The sequence below is a fragment of the Podarcis cretensis genome (assembly GCF_951804945.1).
Source record: "Podarcis cretensis genome assembly, chromosome: 1".
NCBI classification, from domain to species: Eukaryota; Metazoa; Chordata; class Lepidosauria; order Squamata; family Lacertidae; genus Podarcis; species Podarcis cretensis.
Window position 1 is genome coordinate 139746830 of NC_137170.1, and position 21788 is coordinate 139768617.

At 42.8% G+C, this 21788-nt stretch overlaps 1 protein-coding gene across 6 annotated transcripts in view; it reads left to right on the forward strand.

Annotated features, from left to right (window-relative positions):
• Positions 1-21788, forward strand: part of ERBB4 (erb-b2 receptor tyrosine kinase 4) — an 832220-nt gene that overhangs the window by 790607 nt on the left and 19825 nt on the right. For all 6 annotated transcript variants that reach the window (XM_079976052.1, XM_079976051.1, XM_079976053.1 and 3 more), the window contains 5 exons: positions 3200-3355; positions 5209-5284; positions 9016-9162; positions 14288-14385; positions 17752-17922. In XM_079976052.1, coding sequence (XP_079832178.1) covers positions 3200-3355; positions 5209-5284; positions 9016-9162; positions 14288-14385; positions 17752-17922 — 648 coding nt within the window. The remainder of the gene's footprint in view (positions 1-3199; positions 3356-5208; positions 5285-9015; positions 9163-14287; positions 14386-17751; positions 17923-21788) is intronic.

The following is a 21788-nucleotide window of genomic DNA, read 5'->3' on the forward strand; positions in this document are numbered from 1 at the left end:
GGTATCCTTCTCTAGCTTCATTTCGTTTTGCCTGATATCGTTTGAGTTTTAATACAAAAAATTATTTTCGGGTATATATTGTGTGTGCTCAGCCACTCACAAAACACCTTAATAGGATGGTGAGAGGAAAAATCAATATGTAGTTTACTGTGACTATCCTTAAGAGGATATAGTGCTAAAGTGCTTACTATCTCCCACGATCCTGCAAAACCAAAACCAAAAACCCAGGAAGCATTTGCTGTGAAGTGTCACCGTGGAACTTAGCAAAGCAAGCACAGTCTGCTGCTCACTGCAGCTGAGCCATTGGGCTTGTTGGTGTGGGTGGCTTCTCAACTCAGTCTTGGCCTTTCTGAGTGCCCTTAGGCATGCACATCTCATATCCTTGGTCGCCTTGCACATTAAGATGGTGGTCAGATTTCTTCCTGCATCACCATTTCACTTCATTTCCTCATTGTGCAATGGGAAAGAGGATCCCCTTTCTTCACACACAGCAAGGAAGGCAAGCTGAGAAAGAAGAGTCTCTCTCTCCCAGTGGTGGTGGTGGTGGGGGTTATATGTGTTCTGGCCCTGCCCTCTTTGGACCTTCACCCTGTTCACTGCCAATTTGTGGTCTCCAACTACTTTCCCCTGAGAGAATTTTACCCTAGGGAAAAACATTCCACCACCCCTCATGTAAGCCTTTGCGAAGTTAATAAGTATGACTTAAGGTTAATGAATATTGCCTTCACTGGAAAAGCACATGTATGTGGTGAGGAGTTCAATTTAATTTTGGAAATTCCAGTTCTGCATGCTTGTACATGAGTTGCTAACTACTACAGTATGTTTTTGGCTGCTTACCCAGCCCCTGTTCCTTTCCGTCTCATGGGGCTTGCTCTGGATAACGTTTGGGTGAACTGTGGCCTCATTAGGCAGATGATTCTTCACTCTTTGGGATTTCTATCATGTTAATGATAGAGGGAGAAAGGTTGTTTTCTGCTGCTCCAGAGAAGCGGACACGGAGCAATGGCTCCAAACTACAAGAAAGAAGATTCCACCTAAACATTAGGAAGAACTTCCTGACAGTAAGAGCTGTTTGACAGTGGAATTTGCTGCCAAGGAGCGTGGTGGAGTCTCCTTCTTTGGAGGTCTTTAAGCAGAGGCTTGACAACCATATGTCAGGAGTGCTCTGATGGTGTTTCCTGCTTGGCAGGGGGTTGGACTCGATGGCCCTTGTGGTCTCTTCCAACTCTATGATTCTATGATTCTAATGCCTGTGCTCGACCCAGGTGCCATCTAAAGCAATCTAGTGTTTTATAGCACTCCCCAGTATATACTGCTCATAATCATTTGACCCTCTGTGATTTATTTGCCTGCCTTTTTATTTTTATGGCTTTGGGTTTAATGTCAGAAACTGTTAATCCTTCAGTGTTCCAGAGCTCTGATGTTTCACAGCCAGCAGCATTGATTTGCAATTGGCAAGAGAGAATGTGCTTGCCTCGGCCAGTTAAAGCCTATTTGAAAACAATGCTGTGTAGTCTGTGTCCAAAGAGGTTTTTTTGTGTGTGGGTCTGCTTCCAAACCTCTTCACTGTCAGCTGCTACAAAATCTATTGTAAATAGTAAAAGCCCCAAAAGGAGCAGTTTGCACAGGACATCCTATATAAATTTCAAAAACGTTCCATTCTGACTTCACCTCCTACATTTCCTAGGTTAAAATCAAATTGTTTTATGGCCCTTGGTATTTTGAGCCATGACACAGCTAAAATTTCCCCATTCTAATGCTCATATAGGCATCTTTGTTTTTTATTAGAATCAATCTTTGGTGATTTTATTACTTTGTTACTTTTAATTTATAACAGCCTTATGAAACAGGGATAGTTTGGCTTCCATATTACAAAATAAGCATTGAGAAATGGAATAATAAAATAATATGCTCATAGCTATCTTCTCATTTAGGCCACAGCCTGAGTCAGAAAAATCTGACTGATGTCTCTCATGGTAAATACTACATTGCGCGCAGAGAGAGAGAGAGGGAGAGAGACAGAGAGAGAGAGAGAGAGAGAGAGAGAGAGAGAGAGAGAGAGAGAGAACCTTCTGAGGTCCACCATTGTGAAATAGCTACCAATTTCTAGGAGCAACTTTATTAGGAGACCAGTAAAACAGCACATTAAAATATTGTCCCTGATGGCGGTTTCACTACAGGACCAATTTGCTAATGAGCAGAAGGGACCAATTTAAATTTCTTACTGCCCATATGGTATCTGTGCACTCTGGGAAACCACCAGTACCATTCCGGATACAGCCTTGTTACTAATAGGTTTTGCTCTAAGCATAAAACAAACACCAAGTCTGGCAGCCCAAAGCCATGGCCAAACCAATCTATTTTTATTCAGCATGGTGCCATTTCCTTTCCGGTGTCACTGGAAAAATTAATGGACCTAACTTAGTCGTGGCCATTCATCCAGAAACAGAGTGCTCTCAAAATAACCATGTGAGCATGCCGTATTTTATCAGAAATAGTCAATGGAATCCTTCATACAAAACTGGAAGAAGGGAAGTTGGGGGTCCTGCATGGTGTCCTCAGAGAGATGGTTAACTTAATGCATAAGGGCTCTAGCAGCTCACCTTGATGAAAAAGTGGGGAATATGAAAAGGATGATGGCCATCTTGGCAGGACCTTTGCTTCAATGCTGACACATTTCACTGAAGGCATGCCTGTTTTCGAGATCAGCTGCCTAAGCTCGAGAGTATAGTCAAAGAACTACTGAAATAATTTAGAAACCCAATAGAAATGATGATATGGCGGAGAGAAATATAAAATATCTACAAAATCTAAGTCCTAATTGCAAAACGTAGCAGTTTGTGAAGGGAAACACAGATTACTGATGGGCAAATCCATCTATTTTTGGTCTGTGCCACTTTATCCATAATTATGTTCCCTTCTAAAAAAAATCTCAAAATAGCATTTAATGGATATTTCATGTGTATTTTGTCTCAATTTACATATTTACATGTTTGTTTGGGTATGTTTAAACTGCTGAGAACTGTGCCACAATATTCAGAGACGGGTAGAATCAGGGGAGGCAGCTACTGTAAGTTCTGGTCCACACATTAGTCCAAGAGCTGGGAATGTTTCTAAGGTGCATGTTGTGCAAATGTTTTACAAAAGCAGGACCTTAAAAACTGTTTTCAATTTAAAAAAAAAACTTTTTGCTTCTTAGGGAATGATGTACCTGGAAGAGAGGCGATTGGTTCACAGAGACTTGGCAGCCAGGAATGTCTTAGTGAAATCACCAAACCATGTGAAGATCACAGACTTTGGCTTGGCCAGGCTACTGGAAGGGGATGAGAAAGAGTACAGTGCTGATGGAGGAAAGGTGGGTGTTGGATTAAATCCAGGATTTGAAAGGGCCTTGATCCTAAGCCTGTTTCTTGATAAACCTTTGGGGAAGGTGAGTTTCATGGCCCCCATCTTGATACCAGGGCTGCCCATCCATGAGACAAGGTGAGACAACTGCCTCAGGTGGCAAGATCCACAGAGGCAGCAGATCCAGTATCTGAGCAATGCATTGCCAGCTTCCACAGTGGCAGCGACAATTGCATCGCGCTCCTTGGAGGTTGGATCTGCCCCCTCCTTGGCAGTGCCCCCCATGCCACCTGTTGGCGAATAGGTGCTACTGGTCTCCTCCCACCCCCAGGAAGGAAATGATGGGAGCTGCTCTGTGGGGTTTCCTGGGCTCTGTACCCACCTCATGTGATTCAGAGCAGGGGCCACCCCAGTGATGGGCTTTAATTCCCACATCAACCGTTGGGTAAGGTTGATTTGACTCCCCCACCTGTTTCCGATATAGATCTTCACTCACCACTTCTACACTAGTGAGGGGGTACCATTTTGTGACTTGCCTCGGGTGCTAAAATGTCTTGGTCTGGTCCTGATTGCTACCATTATAAACCTGAGGAACCACAACTGTTTCATATTATTCTGTTGCAGGGATGCCATAGTAATCCAATATTACAAAGACAGTTATCCCATACATCCCATACATTTCAATTTACTTTTCATTGGGAAAACCAATTATTGGTGGTAGGGCATGCAAATGAGGGTGACTAGACATGCAAATTCTTCTGCAAGCTGAGTTGGCTAAGAAAAGAGTGGCTAAGAAGCTACAGAAACTCTTAAACAAGCTTGTCGCTGGTTGTGGAAACACTTTGCGCAAACTGATTGGATGTTTGAGTTACTATGGAACCAGCAGTTCAGTACATATCCCATTGAAAGTATGGAATAGCTAAATGGTACCCATTTTGCAATGCTTGTTCCTGCCAATGCACATCTGATTTATGGCCATGGTTCCTGAAAGCAAAGAGTTCCTTCATGGAGGCAGGAACAGAAAGGTAGAACACTTCCTAGAAGTGAAGGGATGGGCTTTGCACAACTCCTGTTCCAGTGAATTCCCATCATCTACTGTGGGATTTAAAAATGTTTCTCCTCCATTATTAATTTTCTGGAAGAAAAATGCAGATAGTTTTAGACAGTCCACTCGGGGATTTTTATATATGTTTCCCCTACAAATCTGCACTTCAGCTCACAATAAACAGCCAAATTTCCTTATGGCAGCACTTGAGACCCAAGGCACTGTTAAAGAGAGAAAGAACATTCAGACAATGAATAGAGCTATAATTAGATTGTAACTGACAATGTAAACCATTAGCATATGTTTATTTTCTGAGCCTCACCACTGAGCATGGCCAAATGATGCTCCTGAAATCACTTGCGGCGGAGGAAGAGGAGTGTTTGGGGAGTGCACCGCCCCTGGCAGCGCGATCCCGGTGGGGTGCCATCACAGCTGCCCCCCACCCACGCGGGGTGCCACACCTCCGCAGGTGGCGCACCACACCCCCAGGACTCCCGCCCCCAGGACGTGCGCCAGCCCTGCCCCCTGGCAGAGCAGAGCAACACTGAGCGCCACCGCCAATTGCTGAGCGAGGAGGGACAAGGCAGGGGGAGGTCAGTACGGTGCAGGCACAGTAGCAGGAAAGTGCCTGGACCAGGATGAGCTCCCTCCTCTTCTCCCCTCCCTGTCTCGGTAAGCACCAGTGATGCTCAGCACTGGGAAGCCAGATGAGAACCCACCGACCACGGCTGCCTGTAATGTGAACTGAAAACCCAGGTTTGGGCCAAATGTCCTTCTCTACACTAATTGGTTTTGCTTGCTTTCTTTTGTCACCCTAGATGCCAATTAAGTGGATGGCTCTTGAGTGTATACATTACAGGAAGTTCACACATCAGACTGACGTTTGGAGCTATGGTAAAACAAAAGCCTATTTGTTTAATTCATTACTTTGTATCTATGCATGGAGCTCTTCTAACCTGTTTCTGACATTTATCTTACTTACTTTAGTAAAAAGGAGGAGGAAATTCAGTGGCTGGACTCATGAGCTCCATGTAGATGCCTCAGGGCCTGGCTACATGTTCCCTTAAGGAAGCAAGTAGCAATTAGGTTGTGGCTTTTTGAAAATTAAATACCAGGCATGAAGGGACATTGCTATCAGCACCACTTGGTAACATATCCCACCTCTACCATGCACAGCAGTGAGCTTTTTGGGGGGTGAGTATCAAATTGCCACCAATAGGAACTTTCCATGGCAAAAAGCTAATTGCCATATGGAAGGAGAAATGTTTATTTAGGCTGCAGCTGAGGAGGGAAGGCTTTAACCTCCCCTCCCCACAGGTGTGGTGCTGGTAGCAAGCTCCCTCTCTGCACACCTGGCATTAATTTTTAAAAACTTCATTAACCTAATATTCAGCTAGGGCATCCAGCAGGTGAGAATGACTTCTGTTTGAGACGCCAAAGAGCCACTGCTGCAAGTTAGGACTCTTGCTCCTACCTAGCTAGATATGCTATAAAGCGAGTCCTTGCCCTAAGCTTTGTTCCACACTTCCTCATCTGTTGGTTCTCTTCAAAAAGAAAAATCTGAATAGAGTTGTTAAGCTGTTTCTGTGAAATATTCCAGACTGTAATGCTACCTTCACTGGTGTAAGCAGCAGGTTAGTAGCAGTGTGGCGCATCATAAAAACAGTTCTTTTCTGCTTAGCTTAAGATATATAGAAAAAATGCTGGGGGCCATAGTTTTCAACACTCCTTAGAAAAGGTAAGTTGAAAAGCTGTGAATGTTTCTGGGTGTTGTTGTTTTTTTAAAAAAAAATGGCTGATGGGAATTTTTGTACCATAAAAGGAAATTTATTATAACACAGAACAAATAAAGTGAGAGGGAGGATTAAACTGATAGGTAAGCAGACTGATCATTTTGGGATCCAATTGTACTTCCCAAATAACCTTACCATTTGTAAGAAAGGTCGAGCGCATGAGGAATCTCTGAAATCCATAAACAGGGAATTAGTTTAATTTAGTTAATTGGAATATCAAGCTCAGTTCATTGGCACCTGTCTGGCTGTTTGCCTCCTGAGCTCTTCCAGCTGCTGCTGGAATGATTCCCTGCCCCTTGGATAGCGGAACCAGAGAGAATGAAGCCTGCAGGAAGCAATTAAAACAAACTTGGTCATCACTTGCTCTTGCAAAAGGTATTTGCAACAACAGTAGTACAATCACTCGTGTGGTACTAGCTGAAATATTATTAGGATGTGATAGCAAAATATAGTATTTGGCTCTTCAAACTGGCTACCTTTATTTTCTCTTAAGCTAAGAAAAAAAATGGACATTGGGATTTTATATACAAAGACATCCAATGGCCTCTTTTGTGATATATGCCTCTAGTTAGCAAAATAGCTGTGTTCTCTGGGAAGGATTAACAACACTACAGAGAAAGACCTCAGCCCTGGAACCTTTGATGTAACGCAGGAGGTCTCAGGGGGGCAGCCATACCCAATGCATCTTTACTCAGAAGTTAAGTCCCAGTAAATTCACAGAAACTTACAGCCAGCTAAATGTGCGCATGACAGCATCTGTAACCCTATGGTTTCTTATATGTGACACACTTTTTTGTTGTAATGACTTGAATGTGCTTAATAGTGTGTAATTGCTAGTTTCCTATTTCTAAATGCATTGAGTTTTAGATTTAGAGTTGTGGTGTTTTAGTAAGATTTGCATGCATGCATGTATCTTTAATTTTGATGACGATATCAGTCAGTCAAAGAACAGCAGCCCAGAGGAAGCGTGAGGCTGAACTCAGTGGTTGCCCCACTGCTGCAATGAAGCCCTGCTGCTCTTCTGCTGGCCAGCTGGGGTGGGATGTTTGTGCGTGATTTCCACTCTGCCAGCTCCATATGGAGCCCCAGAGATGCCTGGATCCGATGCTGAAATGTGTGGCTAGAGGGGGGGAAACGCCACATGTTTGTACTCTATGCGCTATCAATAGTTGCGTTACCTGCCCCTCTCCAGGCTGGAAGTAACAACCTGCAAGATACGATTACTGCACTGGAGGCATATTTTAAATGACCTTTAAAATAAAAGAATTAAAAAAGACCAAATAAGGAAGCTGCTGGGACAAGAGTAGTTTTGATATTAAACTAGGTCTTTGGGGATTAAAAAAAAAAAGTTACTTGTGGCTTTGTGTGTGTTATTTATCTTCTTTCCCAGCTGAAAGAGAATGATAATAATAATAATTTTGAAGACATTTGAAAATAGTGTCCCAGTTACAAAAACATTGCACTGCCATAAATCATAAGGCATTTCTAAATATATATGATATAGACATGCATTACACACTGTCACTGATTTTGAGTGACATGAAACATAAAAATAGTATAACTTTTTTGCTTTCGGGGTAAGTTAGAGAAAATGTGCTATTTTAGAAAATAGGTTTTTCTCTCTCTTCACAATAGAAGTTTCTTTGGTGTAGGTGGCTTTTTTTTTTTTTTTACTTTTCCACATTTTAAAATATTGACGTAATTTTTAAACTCCACCCCTGCAAATCATTCTAAATATTTTCCCCTTGCTGATATGCAGTATTCTTCCCTTAAGTCCCAGGTTCTTAAATGATGAAAGAATCAAGTAATATTCCTTTGGATCTGCTGAGGATTATAACAGCAAACTGTAGGATCTCTTCTTTGGTCTTGTTTTCCCCCTGGGGTTTCCCCCCAACTTTTATATACATTATCTTTTATGCATTCAGGGAACGTGTTTCAGGTTTGAACCAGGGCTGAGGGACCTGTGGGCTCTCCAGAAGTTGTCAGCCCAAACGCCCATCATCCCCTGCTATTGGCTGTGCTGCCTGGAGGCAGCTGATGCCTGTTGGAGTCCAACAACTTTTTGTATACCAAAGGACCATGCAGCCATTAGTAGTCCATGCAGCTCACTATTGACACACCGCCTGCAGCAGTTCTCCAGGGTGTCACACAAGGGACAATCCTAGCCCTACCTGGAGGCTCCTGGGCTTGAACCTGGGACCTTTTGAATGCAAAACATATGCTCTATCTCCATCAAGTCACGTTTCAGTCAGGGTACCACAGGTTTCCCATTTCTGCCTTAAACTGGAATAAAAACAGCTAAAAAAATACACTTTGGCCACAGTTCCCCGAGGAGCAACTCAAGATCCTAACTATTCATTCAAGGAGGCTTCGTCAAGACAACTTTCTAGCAGATTGACCCCAGCAGCAATAGGAGAACAGAGTGCTGATATTTCTTCACAAATCCTTTTTGCATCAGTGCAAACTGCTTTTCTCAGTTTGCCATATGAAATGCTGGAAGTCCACCTGATCCAGTGTGTGATTGTGGGCAGGAAGAGCACCAGTGCTCACAGAGAGCTCCATTTCCTTGCACAGGAGCATCCTCTACCATGGTGCAGGGCAGGAGGTGGCAGTGGTGCTTAAACACGTGTGGAGGGACACTGGTATTGCATTTTCTCTAACAGGCCTCATGAAGGAGCTCTGCGTTGCATGTTCCTAAAACAAGACCGCACATGAACTGGTGCAAATCCCACTATAACCTTATATTGGCTCAGATAAATGATTCCTAATGTGTGTATATTCATGTTTCAAGTATGCATTCATTAAAATGTGACCATTGCTTTTCTGTTTTAGGTGTCACCATTTGGGAGCTTATGACCTTCGGTGGAAAGCCCTATGATGGCATCCCAACAAGAGAAATCCCTGACTTGCTAGAGAAAGGGGAGCGCTTGCCACAACCTCCGATCTGCACCATTGATGTTTACATGGTGATGGTGAAATGTGAGTATTTCTCGTTTGGCTGTAGCTCTGTGCGGATGAGCTGTATTGAAGCGTTGGTCTGCCGCAGCTTGCATTCATTAATGTCGTGAGTCCTCTGTAATACTGCTTGCCGTTTTGAAGCATTATATTCAGGAGGCTACATCAATTATGTCTAAATATTGCACACAAGCCTCACACTTGTGAAGGATGTGAGTCTGATGGAATACACTAGCATTAGCTTGGATTCTTCTTGCCAGCAGATAGTATCAGACATTATTCCTGTGAAGTCAAAATTGTAGCAGACAAATTGCTGTCATTTCCATAACAATTGATTTGTTAGATGATAGCATTTCACGTAATTACGGTACCCAGGTAGTCACCTATTAAAGGTTCTAAAGGGGTGAAAGTTGACTCTAAATGACATAGTGAATAAGAAATAAAATCCAGTGTGTTTTATTAAAAAAAACTTGGATTAATATGAAAAGACTGAGCTTTTGGGAGGAAGTGTTCCAGTGTGGAGAGGCACTGATATTTTAGTTGCTAAATATGCATCTTTAAGGGCAGGGGGAGAGAAGAGTTGGGCAAGAATCCCGAGCAAATCATTATTATTTGTGCTATTTGCAACTGGATGCTCACCAACACATCTCCCCCCTCTCCCAATGTGCACGTGCTAGAAAATGTGACCCTGAAGCTCAAGCTTCTAATTTAAAAAGAATTAAGAAAGTCTCTGTGGTGTTTCTGACTTAATTTAAATGAGATTAACACACAGCCATTTCCTCCACGTGGGGTTTGGTGCTCGTGTGTACAGATGAAAACATTAAACTAAGCGTACGAAGAAGCTAATCCTGCTAACCGCTTGAGCTGACAGGCTGCTGCAGCAGCACACAAGAGCTTTGTTGGGGAAGGCCAGGAATCATACCAAGTTCAGCATCACCAAAGAATCACAGGGAGGGAACTGTGCCATTGCTGGTGGATGCTCAGTCCCCAACTTGTTGAGTCATGACTTCCTTCCTTCTGCAACGGCATGCAAGGTAACCAAAATTAGCATTCCGAGTACTTAATTGCAGAGGATGATGACCTCATAACAAGACTTTAGGACATGAGGCAAAACCATTGTTGAGGGCACGTAAACCAGAAGCCAACCTGAAGTCCTTCCTATATATGCGTAGCTACATCACAATCATGCTTAACCATCGGAAGTCTAGCTGTAGCAGTTAAGGTTGGAGAAATATTTACGCATAATCACTTACTGTGTTGTTGTTTTCTATAGAAGCCTGGTTGGTTTTAAGGACTCCAAGGTCCTCCTCACAGAATTCATGCTTGAAAAGTGCATTATCTGGTTTGGTTGGGAAGTTTTGCTCCTTTGTATTTTAATTGGCTGGTTTAGGATGTACGTATATGTGGTCCCCTGGGAAGAGATTACACATGTTCTGAATTGCATCACACTTTTGAAGTCTCAGTCACAGGTGTCAGAACGGTGGTTTCCTCCCCTTTGAGGCTTGACATACAGGCCTGGTTGTCATGGAAGCAATTAACTTTTTTTCCTCTGCGCTGCACCAGTTCAGACGGCAGGTGGAGATCCACATGCATGCTCCTCCCTGCAATATACTTCCCTTCTCATAGAATACTTTCCCTTGCTTTTCTGGTGTTCTTTGGTCAGGGAATTACCATATTTCGTATGGAGGAGCGTTCATGCAAGAGTCCTCACTTGCAATTTGAAGTGGAACAAGGCAGGCTCAAGTTAACCACCTCAGGGGGATACAGACCAGAACCTCAGACCTGTAGTTGTGCAGGCTGGTTCACATGTGTGTCTGCACATTTCCTCTATGTGTAGTGAGATGCTTGTTACATGTGGTGTATAGTTTACGATCCCAGAGCCATGTGTATATATCCTGCTCATGTGATCCACTCACCCCTCTATTGAGGGAGATGAAATGCAGGGCAGGATCAGTGCATCTACAGGCAAGCACTGCAGTTTGCCTTATGCCTTAACCAGCTCTGCAGTTTGCCTTATGCCTTAACGTGGGGGAAGGGTGCAAGCACACTAGAATCTCACACTAGAGCCATATGTGAGCCAGCTCATGATCTCTGGATGTGATTCTACACTGGAAACCATTTGGCAAGATTCTCAAAGCTAATGTGGTGTTGTACTAGTCTCATCCTGAGTTGTACGTACAACTTCATCACTAGCAGTCAGGTGTCACTCACAGGTTCTAGGTATTTAAATGGGGAAGAGTGGAGGTTTCAACAGATAAGACCCACTTTATTTAGACTTCCTGCCAAATGATGACAGATTCCTCAAAAATTGCTGATGCTATCTTGGGTGGAAAAGGGTTGCTCTGAGATAAACTAGTGGCTGTTGTGGAGCAGAATATACTTATTAGTGATACTTTGTGCCCTCGGTCATGCAGCAGAGGAGAGCCAGCTATTTCCAGACAGCCTTCCTCTGAGCCAGCAAGAAGAAAGATAAGAGGAAACGAAATGCCATACTATGAAAAATCAAACATGTCTAGGTAGCAGCAGCCATAGTAATCAAGCAGGCTTTAGATGCGCAGATGTACTTCTGCAATGTAATCAACACTAACAAATGATGCCGGGGGGGGGGGGGGGCAATAAAAAAACTTGACAGGGATATCCAAGAGCTGTCATATTTAATAGCCATCCCATTTTATGCTTCTGGAAAGCTTGGTTTCCTCTCTACTGTATTTTTTTGAGATAAAGAATTCTCCATAGCATAATGGGGATCATAATAAATGGAACATGAGATGTAGATAGGATTAGAAACAATTGGGACGAACCCAGCCATTAGCAAACCAGTGTAGCTGCAAGTGGGGTTCAGAAGCTGTGTGATGTGTTGGTTTTTCATAGTACTAGGACACCTGTAATGAGTGACAGTAGCCCCTACAGCTTACCCCACACAATCTGCATTATACTGTGCCATAAAGATGAGGCAGAGATGAATAAAATGCTGCATATAACAGAATCGCCAGATAACTCAAGCAACTGAGTGAAACCTCAGACTCCAGGGGAAGATTTGATTGTGTGTCAAGTATAGAGAAAATCAAAAATGAAAATAACAACACAAGGAAGTGTCTCAGAAAAGAAAAGGGATAGTTAAGATATGCACCATGTCATCTTGGAAGTGAGTATAATAGGACTCATTTCCTAGACTCCATTTCAAGCCTAGGTTTGGCACTGGAACTGCCTTTGTCACCCAGATCGATGGCCTTTCTCAAGAAAGAGAGAGGGAAAGTGTTAATTCCCCCTAACCTCCCAGTGACTTTTGATGCTATTGACCATGGTACCTCATAGTCTCCAACTTTTCCCAATCCAAATCCAGGACACCATGCCACCGCAACTCCACCATGTCACCTTGGCCTGCTGCTGCCACCGTCCCCCCCCCCACCTGCAAGCACACCTATGCTGCCTTGGCCTACCTGCCGCCTTACCTTCGTCAGCTCACTGCCACTTGTGATGAGGCCAAGCCCTCCTGTGCCACAAGGCCTGCTGCGGCTGCTGATATACTTCCGGAAGTTGGTGCCGCACTTTGCAGAGGCACGTCTGCAGCCATGACAGGCCTCAATGGAGGCCTTGAGGTGGCAGCAGATGGGGAGTTGGGACATTCGGGATTTAAAACGGAAGCTGAGGTGACTTCTGTTAATCTGGGGTGTCCCGCTCAAAGCAGGACAGTTGGGAGGTACAATATGTACCTTCTTCGAACACCCAGGGAGGGCGTTGAGAGTTGGAGGGCCCTGCTTTGCAATGGTTCTGCTCCTCCCTCTCAAGATGGTTTCAAAGAATGGGGATGGAAGTCTTCTACATGACCCTGCGGAGGCTGACCTGCAGAGTCCTGCAGGGTTTGATCTTGTCTTCCATGGTATTTAATATTGATATAAAGTTGGTGGTAATAGTCATCGGGGAATTTCAAGCGAGGTGTGATCATTATGCAAGTGTCAACCATTTCTCTCTCTCTGTTCCATCTGAATTATGAGAAGCAATGCAGATGCTAAACCACCATGTGGAAGTTGTAATAGACTAGAAGTGGGGCAATAATTGGAAACTGAATCCAGGCAAAGCCGTGGTGTTGTGTTTGTGGTTGGTTCTTGGGTCCAGGCTTTGGAGGGACACCCTGCTCTAATGGGGCTTTACTCCCCTTGAAGGAGCAGTTGTGTACTCTTGAATAACAGGTGAAAGTGTCTAGAAGTGCCTGTTCCAAGCTCCAACTGGCTTACCTGCTCCGGCCTTTCTTGGGCAGAGATATAACCTGGCCACAGTTATCCATGCTCTGGTAACTTCCAGACTGAACTTTGTAAGCATTCTGTGTGTGGCTACCATTGAAAACAATTGAGCGATTGCAACTGGTGCAAAATACAGTGGCCAAGATCCTTTGGGGCACTGCCACAGTCACATATAATACCTATTTCGAAAGGACTGTGCTAGTTGGCAATCACCTTCGGGATATTTATGGTGACATATAAAGCCCTAAATGACTTGAAGTCCAAATATCTGAAGGAATGTCTCCTGCCATTGCATTAAGATGTGCAGAGGAGGCCCTACTTCGTATCCTTTTGCCAAGTAATGTCTGTATTGTGTGGGTGCATGGGATGTCCTTCTCTGTTCTATCACCAAGCTTATGGAATGACACACACCCCATCCATGATGTGTGTCATACTCCAATGTTATTGACAGGTAAAGACAGATCTTTGTCCAGTGAAGCCAAGTGCATTGTGGATTGAGTGTGTGTTTTACTAAATTATTACCATGTGAATCTTATCTGTGATTAACATGTTTAGCTGGTCAATATTATTTTTCTATTTTTGAACACGGTTCATTTTTATTATTTTACTGTAAATGTAATGGGCAGGTTATAAGTACCATAAGTAAGGAGTAAATATGCTTAAGATTTCTGCTCCTAATAAGTAAGCTTAAACCATGATATGGAACAAATATTTAGGAAATGAAAATGTAAGGTGTACTGAGTACAGTAAAGAATAAAAAGCCATAATATAGCCCATAATATAGCCAACTTCAGCTGGGTGGTGCCTTGAGTTTATACCTCCTCTTAAGGACTGAACTGTTTACGAAAAGCCATACATTGCTTGTTATTAACAAGAAGCATTTTTCCTCTCATTGTATCTGGCCTTAGGTTGGATGATTGATGCTGACAGTCGGCCTAAGTTCAAGGAATTGGCTGCTGAATTTTCTAGAATGGCTCGAGATCCTCAGAGATACCTGGTCATCCAGGTGAGCAGCTCTGCAGTAGACCTTCTCTCTGAATGGGCTTTCCTAAGATCATTTTAAAGGTTACACAGGGACGAGCTATTTTTTTGCTATCAAGTAAACATTCACAAGTGTACCACTACTATTCCTGGTTTCTGACTAACATTCCTATATAATGCATGAGTTTTCCAACAGAGTTATGTCACAAATACATTTTGGAGAGTTGTGTAATTGCATAATCTTGGTATTTTAAATTTTTAAATCTGGTAAGGATGTGCAAGGTTGTCCTTAGTAATTTTGGTAGTCAAATTAGGGATGGGCGAATCAGTCTATTTCCTGCCCATGTCATTTTCTGCTACAATATGCATTAATTCATTTTTTTAAATGCACCAATATCAAATTGCATATTTTCTCATATATATATATATGTAGAGAGAGAGAGTTTTCAAAAATCAAAATGCACATTAGGTAGTATGAAAACTTGTTAGATCACTAAATCCCAATCTGATAATTAATCTGGGAGGTGAAGACTAGGTCGATTCATATCAGAATTCACAAATACTGAAGTTCTCAGAGATCCCTAAATCTAATGAAAAACTCCTGTTGAGTTTCACTGAAATTCCTCAGGCAAAATCCAGTGGGTAACCTATGGGTGTACAAAAGTAGAGATGGACAAATTGGTTTAAATTTTGCATGTGACTGATACAAAGACCATTTTGTCCTTGCATGTATGGATTCTTTTTGAATCGACACCACCATTATCTGAACCACCATTTACAACGTGGTCCAATGGATGCCTTTCAAAATATTATTTATTCTTTACAGGGTCCAGCCACTTGTGACTAGCTAACTAAAAAGCAGAGCAGCTGCTGTGCAGATTGAAATAGAACTAGAAATGGCCCTTTCTATCACCCTCACATGGTGATGGGGACATTGAGTGAGTGGGGTGGGGGCACACATGGCTGTCCCCATTGCTAGATCACACAGAGGTGCTGCATCTTCCATCTGGATTTCCATCCGAGAAGAAATCACGATAATTTCAAAGGGCAATGTTCTATGATGTCTTTCTGCAGAAGGAAGAAACTCTTCAGAGGAACAAGAAGGAAGGCAGTTTTCAGCATTGTGTCTCTCCCCTCCAGTCCCTCAGTGCCCCCCTTGCAAATCTGCTTCAGAGGGTCCCCAAGATATTTTGCCTCTAAAGAAATCCCAGAGTCCCTCTGAAATTCATTGTAAGGGAGAGTCTGAATGCAACTAGTTTCACACGCCTGCACTTAAGATACTCACTGGAGTAGTGTGTGGTCCTTTGCTTGCACATGGAGAGATCACCATAAGGCTCAACAGAGTCCTGTTTCACTGCAACAGCCCATTCCAGAGAATGACAACTCTTGTCAAGTTATGAGTTTCCTGGAGTTCAAGTAACTTGACAGACCAGTGGCAGAGGAGCAAGATGGATGTGGAAATGGCCTCCAGTGCCCTGGACTCCCATGGAATGTGACAGGGGCGGAGGAAGAAAGAGGACTCTAATTCTAGATGGACTGGGAAATCTGTGGTCTGTTTTGTCATGCATGATCTTGTTGAGATTCCTGTATTGCGGGGGGTTGGACTAGATGACCCCCAGGGTCCCTTCCAGCTCTACAATTCTCTGATTCTGTGTTGCTGGACCACAACTCCCATCATCCTTGACCATTGGCCATGTTGCCTGGGGCTGATGGGAGTTGGCGTCCAGCAACCTCTGGCCTGCCACAGGTTTTCCATTCCTGGCTTATAGGGATCTCTGCCTGTACTGGCTCTCCTCCCTTCCCCTCATTCAGCTAAAGAGCTGTATATAGTGAGAAAATATTTTCCCCATCACCATTTGTGTGATTATGTTATTACAAGGCAGAACAACAAGTATAAAATGACATTTCAGTTAAATTATTTATTTTACTTCAAACCCAAACCCTTTTTACATTTTCATTTAGCATCTGCTCTGTAAGTGATTTCTTAAAAAAAAAAAGAATATATACCAAATTCTCTTATTAAGATGAATGGAAAAAAGGAGTGCTTTTCCCCTTTCTTAAAAACTGAATGCAGCTATTTAAAAAAACCAGCACCTTAATATTCAGTTTCCATGCTCAAGAGAGCCTTTTTAAGTACTGTAGTAATTACTCAGATAGAGGTAAAATGGATTGATTCTTTTTTGCTCATTTGGGGGCTTCTTTGGCTAGTGCTTGCACAAAGTGGCTTGAACTGAGGTACTGAGAAAAAGAGTTAAAATGTGTCAAGAAATATTCCAACTTGAACAACGTCAGCTGTTGCCTCGAGTGACATTGCCTGTCGTGTTTCCCAGAGTGTCAGGCTTCTGTTCCTGCAAGGGCCAGTGTTGAGAAGGAAGTCTGGGACCTAGCTGGTGGAGCACCGCAACCAGGAACAGACGAGTGTGACAACCTCAACAGCCGCCCCCCCCCCCCCCCAGCCCCTGATCCCCTGATCCTTTCACCTGGAGATGGCAGCAATAGAGCATCAGGCCTGCTTGCAGTGAGCTATGGATTTGTGCAAGCGGCTAAGCACCGTCTGCATCTAAAGGAATACCTCTTCCCATATCAACCCTGGGTTAAGAGCCTGGGTTAAGATCTCCTTTATCAGCCAATATGTTACATAACAGCAAAGGTGAGGGCTATCCGATCATCAGCACCTCAACCCCAGGAAAAGAGGTTTCACCCAGGCATTTTAAATTCTTTTGAATTTCAGTTTTGTTTTTAAGGATTTTAGTTGTTACTAGTAGTAATATGTGTGTACACAAAACTGAAAAGGGGTGATACATAAAGGTTTTAATTAAATAAAATATAGGGATAATAATACTAACTTACCTTAGAGGGCTGTTGATGATTTTTAGTGCTAAACAAAATTGCTAAAGAAATGATGGTGATGGTGGTGATTATAACAGAATAAGGATATTATGAAAATTATTTCTGTCTATCTCTGTCTACAATCATTTTAACTTCAGTAACACAAACATTTCACAAAAATAGTCAAACTTGTCAAAAGCAGATGGCCTGGGTCATCCTTCACCCCCAAATAGCACCATTATAGGAATGTAGAAATAATAATAATGGGGCTTTTGTTTGACTGATAACAGTTATTACACTTCTGTCATCATATTCCCAAGTTTTGACCAAGAATAATTTCCTTCTTTATTTAGTTTTAAAGAGCCGTTCAGAAAATGTGTAAAGGACAATAGAATTTGATTGGAGAAAATATGAGAGCATAATGCACTTGTATAATAATGGAGGGCAACAAGAATAACTAGACAGATAAGAGTCTATAGCTATAACAGAAAGATTATTGGTAAGGCGAAATAACCAAAGGATGATTCCCCCCCCCCCTTCTCCATCAATGTACCATATCTAGGGTGACGATCGCATGAAACTCCCAAGCCCAAATGACAGCAAGTTTTTCCAGAATCTGCTGGATGAGGGAGACCTGGAAGACATGATGGATGCTGAAGAATACCTAGTTCCTCAGGCATTTAACATTCCTCCACCCATCTATACATCCAGGGCAAGAATTGACTCCAACAGGGTAAGAGCAAACAATGATGTTAAACCAGAATCAAATGCACACAAAGCCAACTGGCAAAGTCATCCGCAGACTCAGTTTAAATATCACATTCAATGAAGCCCACATTTCCCTAGGAAATCGAAGCACAAAGGGAACTCATTATTAATACTAGTATTATTTATTTGTCTTGTTAGAAGCTTACTTCAAAAAGTCTCTAAGCAACTTGTTCAGAGCAAGAAAGGCGCAACATACAAAGCAACACATTTCAATAAAGTGGTTCCAACAACCCATAATCAGCTTACTCCTGAGTAGGTGGGTGTACGGCTGCAGCCTCAGGAAGACACTTCATAGCTGTTTCACAGAAGCAGGGAGAGATGGCTGATGAACATGGCTCACATTGACACATACATTCAGCTAAGATCGACACACTGACCTTAAGACCTGGATGTGCCAGTAACATGTCATCCTGCCTGTCTGCAAGGGCACTAAATGCATTAATGAGTTCAGCTAGCTCTCTCCGTATAAGCATTTGTATATATTTTAACCAGGTGTATATTTTCCTTGATACAAAGGGTCAAATTCAACATGGCACTAAATTTTTATTATTTTTATTTATTTAAATGAAAACCAATATAAAATGAAAACAAAACCACAAAATACTGGTCTAAATACAAAGCCGTTTGACACACCTCACCCACTAAAAGAGGCCAAGGGTCTAAGTGGCTCAGCATGCCTCCCTGGGAGAGCATTCCATCAGCAGAGAGCCACCTCTGAAAAGGCCCAGCCTCCAGACCTCCCTTGGAGAGGGCAGATGATGATTACAAGGTCCAGGCTGGTTCAAATGGGGACAGGAGGTATTGAGGTCCAGAGCCACCTAGAACTTTATAGGTCAAAGCCAGCACTTCGAATTGGTCTTGGAAACTAATTGGTAGCCAGGGCACTCATGCCGGAATTGCTTTTATATATCCAGGACACTGTCTTGTATTGGTTGGGAATCTGTGCATCAAATTCTTTCCCAGCTGTAGTTAGTTTCTGAACTATATTCAAAGGCAGCCCTACGTATAACATGTTGCCTAGATGTTACCAGGGCTAGTGAACAAAATTATTTAGCTGAAAACAATCCAAAGTAGTAATTTGCACAAATGTATTGTGAGCAAACCACTGAAAGGTAAGTATGCTTTAATCATGATGGTTTAAGTGGCATTAACTTCATGTTTAACTGGGAGTACAACAGAGCAGCTTCTCCACTGATGCAAGAGGTCCCCCGGCCAGCACTTTCCCAATACACTCAAGGAAGGCAGCAGTGGTGGGCATTCTGCACTCCTTCTTAGGTGGGCTCAGAGGAGTTTATTGGGCAGTGGGTTGCAAACTGGCCTTGATATGTTCCTGGAAGCGTGTCTGTAGAGTGTGCATGGTTGCCTCATGGGGGAGGGGGGGCTCCATTGCTGGTTTCCCTAACTGAAATACAGTTGGCTGTGGATTGAGAAAGAAGCTCTTTCAGCAATGCAGTTTAGGACCATTTGGAAGATAAAGAGGAGTAAAGAGGCAGTTTTGAGCAGTTGGATGGAGGAGAGCTGAATAGGATCCTTCTATGGAGCCCTGTTTGCATGTGGGGGCTGGAAGGCAGGTGCTGTCTCCCCTGAAGCTCCTTCAAAACCAGAGGGGAGGATTAGCAGAAAGAAAAATGGGCTGGCCCTACACCCCTTGGGGTCAGACCTGGTGTACTTTTGGCTCCATGTCTCTTCACCACTAATACTATATTATTTTGTTGTTGTTTAGTCGTTTAGTCGTGTCCGACTCTTCGTGACCCCCTGGACCAGAGCACGCCAGGCACTCCTGTCTCCAACTGCCTCCCTCACTTTTGTCAGACTCATGATTGTAGCTTCGAGAACACTGTCCAACCATCTCGTCCTCTGTTGTCCCCTTCTCCTTGTACCCTCCATCTTTTCCAACATCAGGGTCTTTTCCAGGGAGTCTTCTCTTCTCATGAGGTGGCCAAAGTATTGGAGCCTCAGCTTCACGATCTGTCCTTCCAGTGAGCACTCAGGGCTGATTTCCTTAAGAATGGATAGGTTTGATCTTCTTGTAGTCCATGGGACTCTCAAGAGTCTCCTCCAGCACCATAATTCAAAAGCATCAATTCTTCGGCGATCAGCCTTCTTTATGGTCCAGCTCTCACTTCCATACATCACTACTGGGAAAACCATGGTTTTAACTATACGGACCTTTGTTGGCAAGGTGATGTCTCTGCTTTTTAAGATGCTGTCTAGGTTGCCATCGCCTTTCTCCCAAAGAGCAGTCATCTTTTAATTTTGTGACTGCTGTCACCATCTGCAGTGATCATGGAGCTCAAGAAAGTAAAATCTCTCACTGCCTCCATTTCTTCCCCTTCTATTTGCCAGGAGGTGATGGGCCCAGTGGCCATGATCTTCGTTTTTTTGATGTTGAGCTTCAGACCATATATTGTGCTCTCCTCTTTCACCCTCATTAAAAGGTTCTTTAATTCCTCCTCACTTTCTGCCATCAAGGTCGATAGTAATTATTATTATTATTATTATTATTATTTATTTATTTATTTATTTATACCCCGCCTTTTTTCCTTGATGGGACTCAAGTCAGCTTAAAGATAAAAATAAGAACTGCTAAAAGCATAGGAAAAAAAATAGCAAACAATTAAGTATTGATAGAATTAAAACTATATACATATACAAAATCTGTTTAAAACATACAAATAATTACAATAAAAACAGCACAACCTCTTCATTAAAAGCAGTCCGTTCTCAAAAGCCTGTTGAAACAAGGAAATCAGAAGGACAACAAGGAGGAGGGAGCCAGTCTAGCTTCTCTAGGGAGGGAGTGCCAAAGTTTGGGCGTAGCCACCGAGAAGGCCCTCTCCCTCCCCAACCTGTCCTGAGGTCCTCAGAAGGAAAAAGTTGTCCCCCTCTCAGCTAAGGCCCCAAGTAGCATGGCTCAGAAAGGGTCAGCCATAGAAAGCAGTAAGTACTGAGCTAGAAGGAGCCAATGGTCTGGCTTCCTGTGTTCATAGAAGTCCCTTTTAGAATAACATACACTTTCAGAATTAAATAACTGGTGGTTGTAGGACGTATACACAAAACAAGTGAAATGCATTTAAAACTCAGTCCACATGTTTGCCCTGAAATTCTGTTTCCTTTTGGTAACTTGGATATACCCTTGTTTGCTCTAATGAACATTAACATTAAATGGGCCCATTATAATTGGCGCTATTATCATGAATGGTGAATAAATTGATGCAGCTTAAGCAGTTTATGTTCATTGTTACTGGAAAATTAAATTTTATGGCAAAGTTTCTGTGCTCTTTAGTAAAGCAGGCATGGAAAGTTGACATCTAAAGAGATTAATTTTTTTATCTAAAATAGGAATAAAAATGAATGTCTCATTAAACTATCCCATTAGTTGAATGGATTTTTTAAAAAAAAGAAAGAAAAAGAAGGAATTTCTTTGCCAATGCTGGCCCCAGGATTTGGGGGGCTCTTAGGTCCCCTTATCTCCCTGAGTCCCATTGGCTTGAATGAAGGACACATAGAGCACGACCTTGTTCTGTCCTCCGTGCAAAGGCCTTTTTGGCTGCTCTCTGAGCCACAACAAATTCCTGCCCCTTCCACTCTCTGGTGCCAGCCTTCTTCCTGCTCTTTGTACATGGAACAAATCCCACTTTTTGGGTGTGAAGCAGAGAATAAAACTCTAAGTTAGAGAGAAAGTGCTATGATGAGGTATTGTGGTCGTGGTGTCTTTCCTGTTGATTGTAATTTTGATTATTGTTTTGCATGCTTTGCATGCAGAAGGTCCCAGGTTCAAATCATGGGGTTACCAGTTATAAGAATCTCAGGTAGCAGGTGATGTGGGAA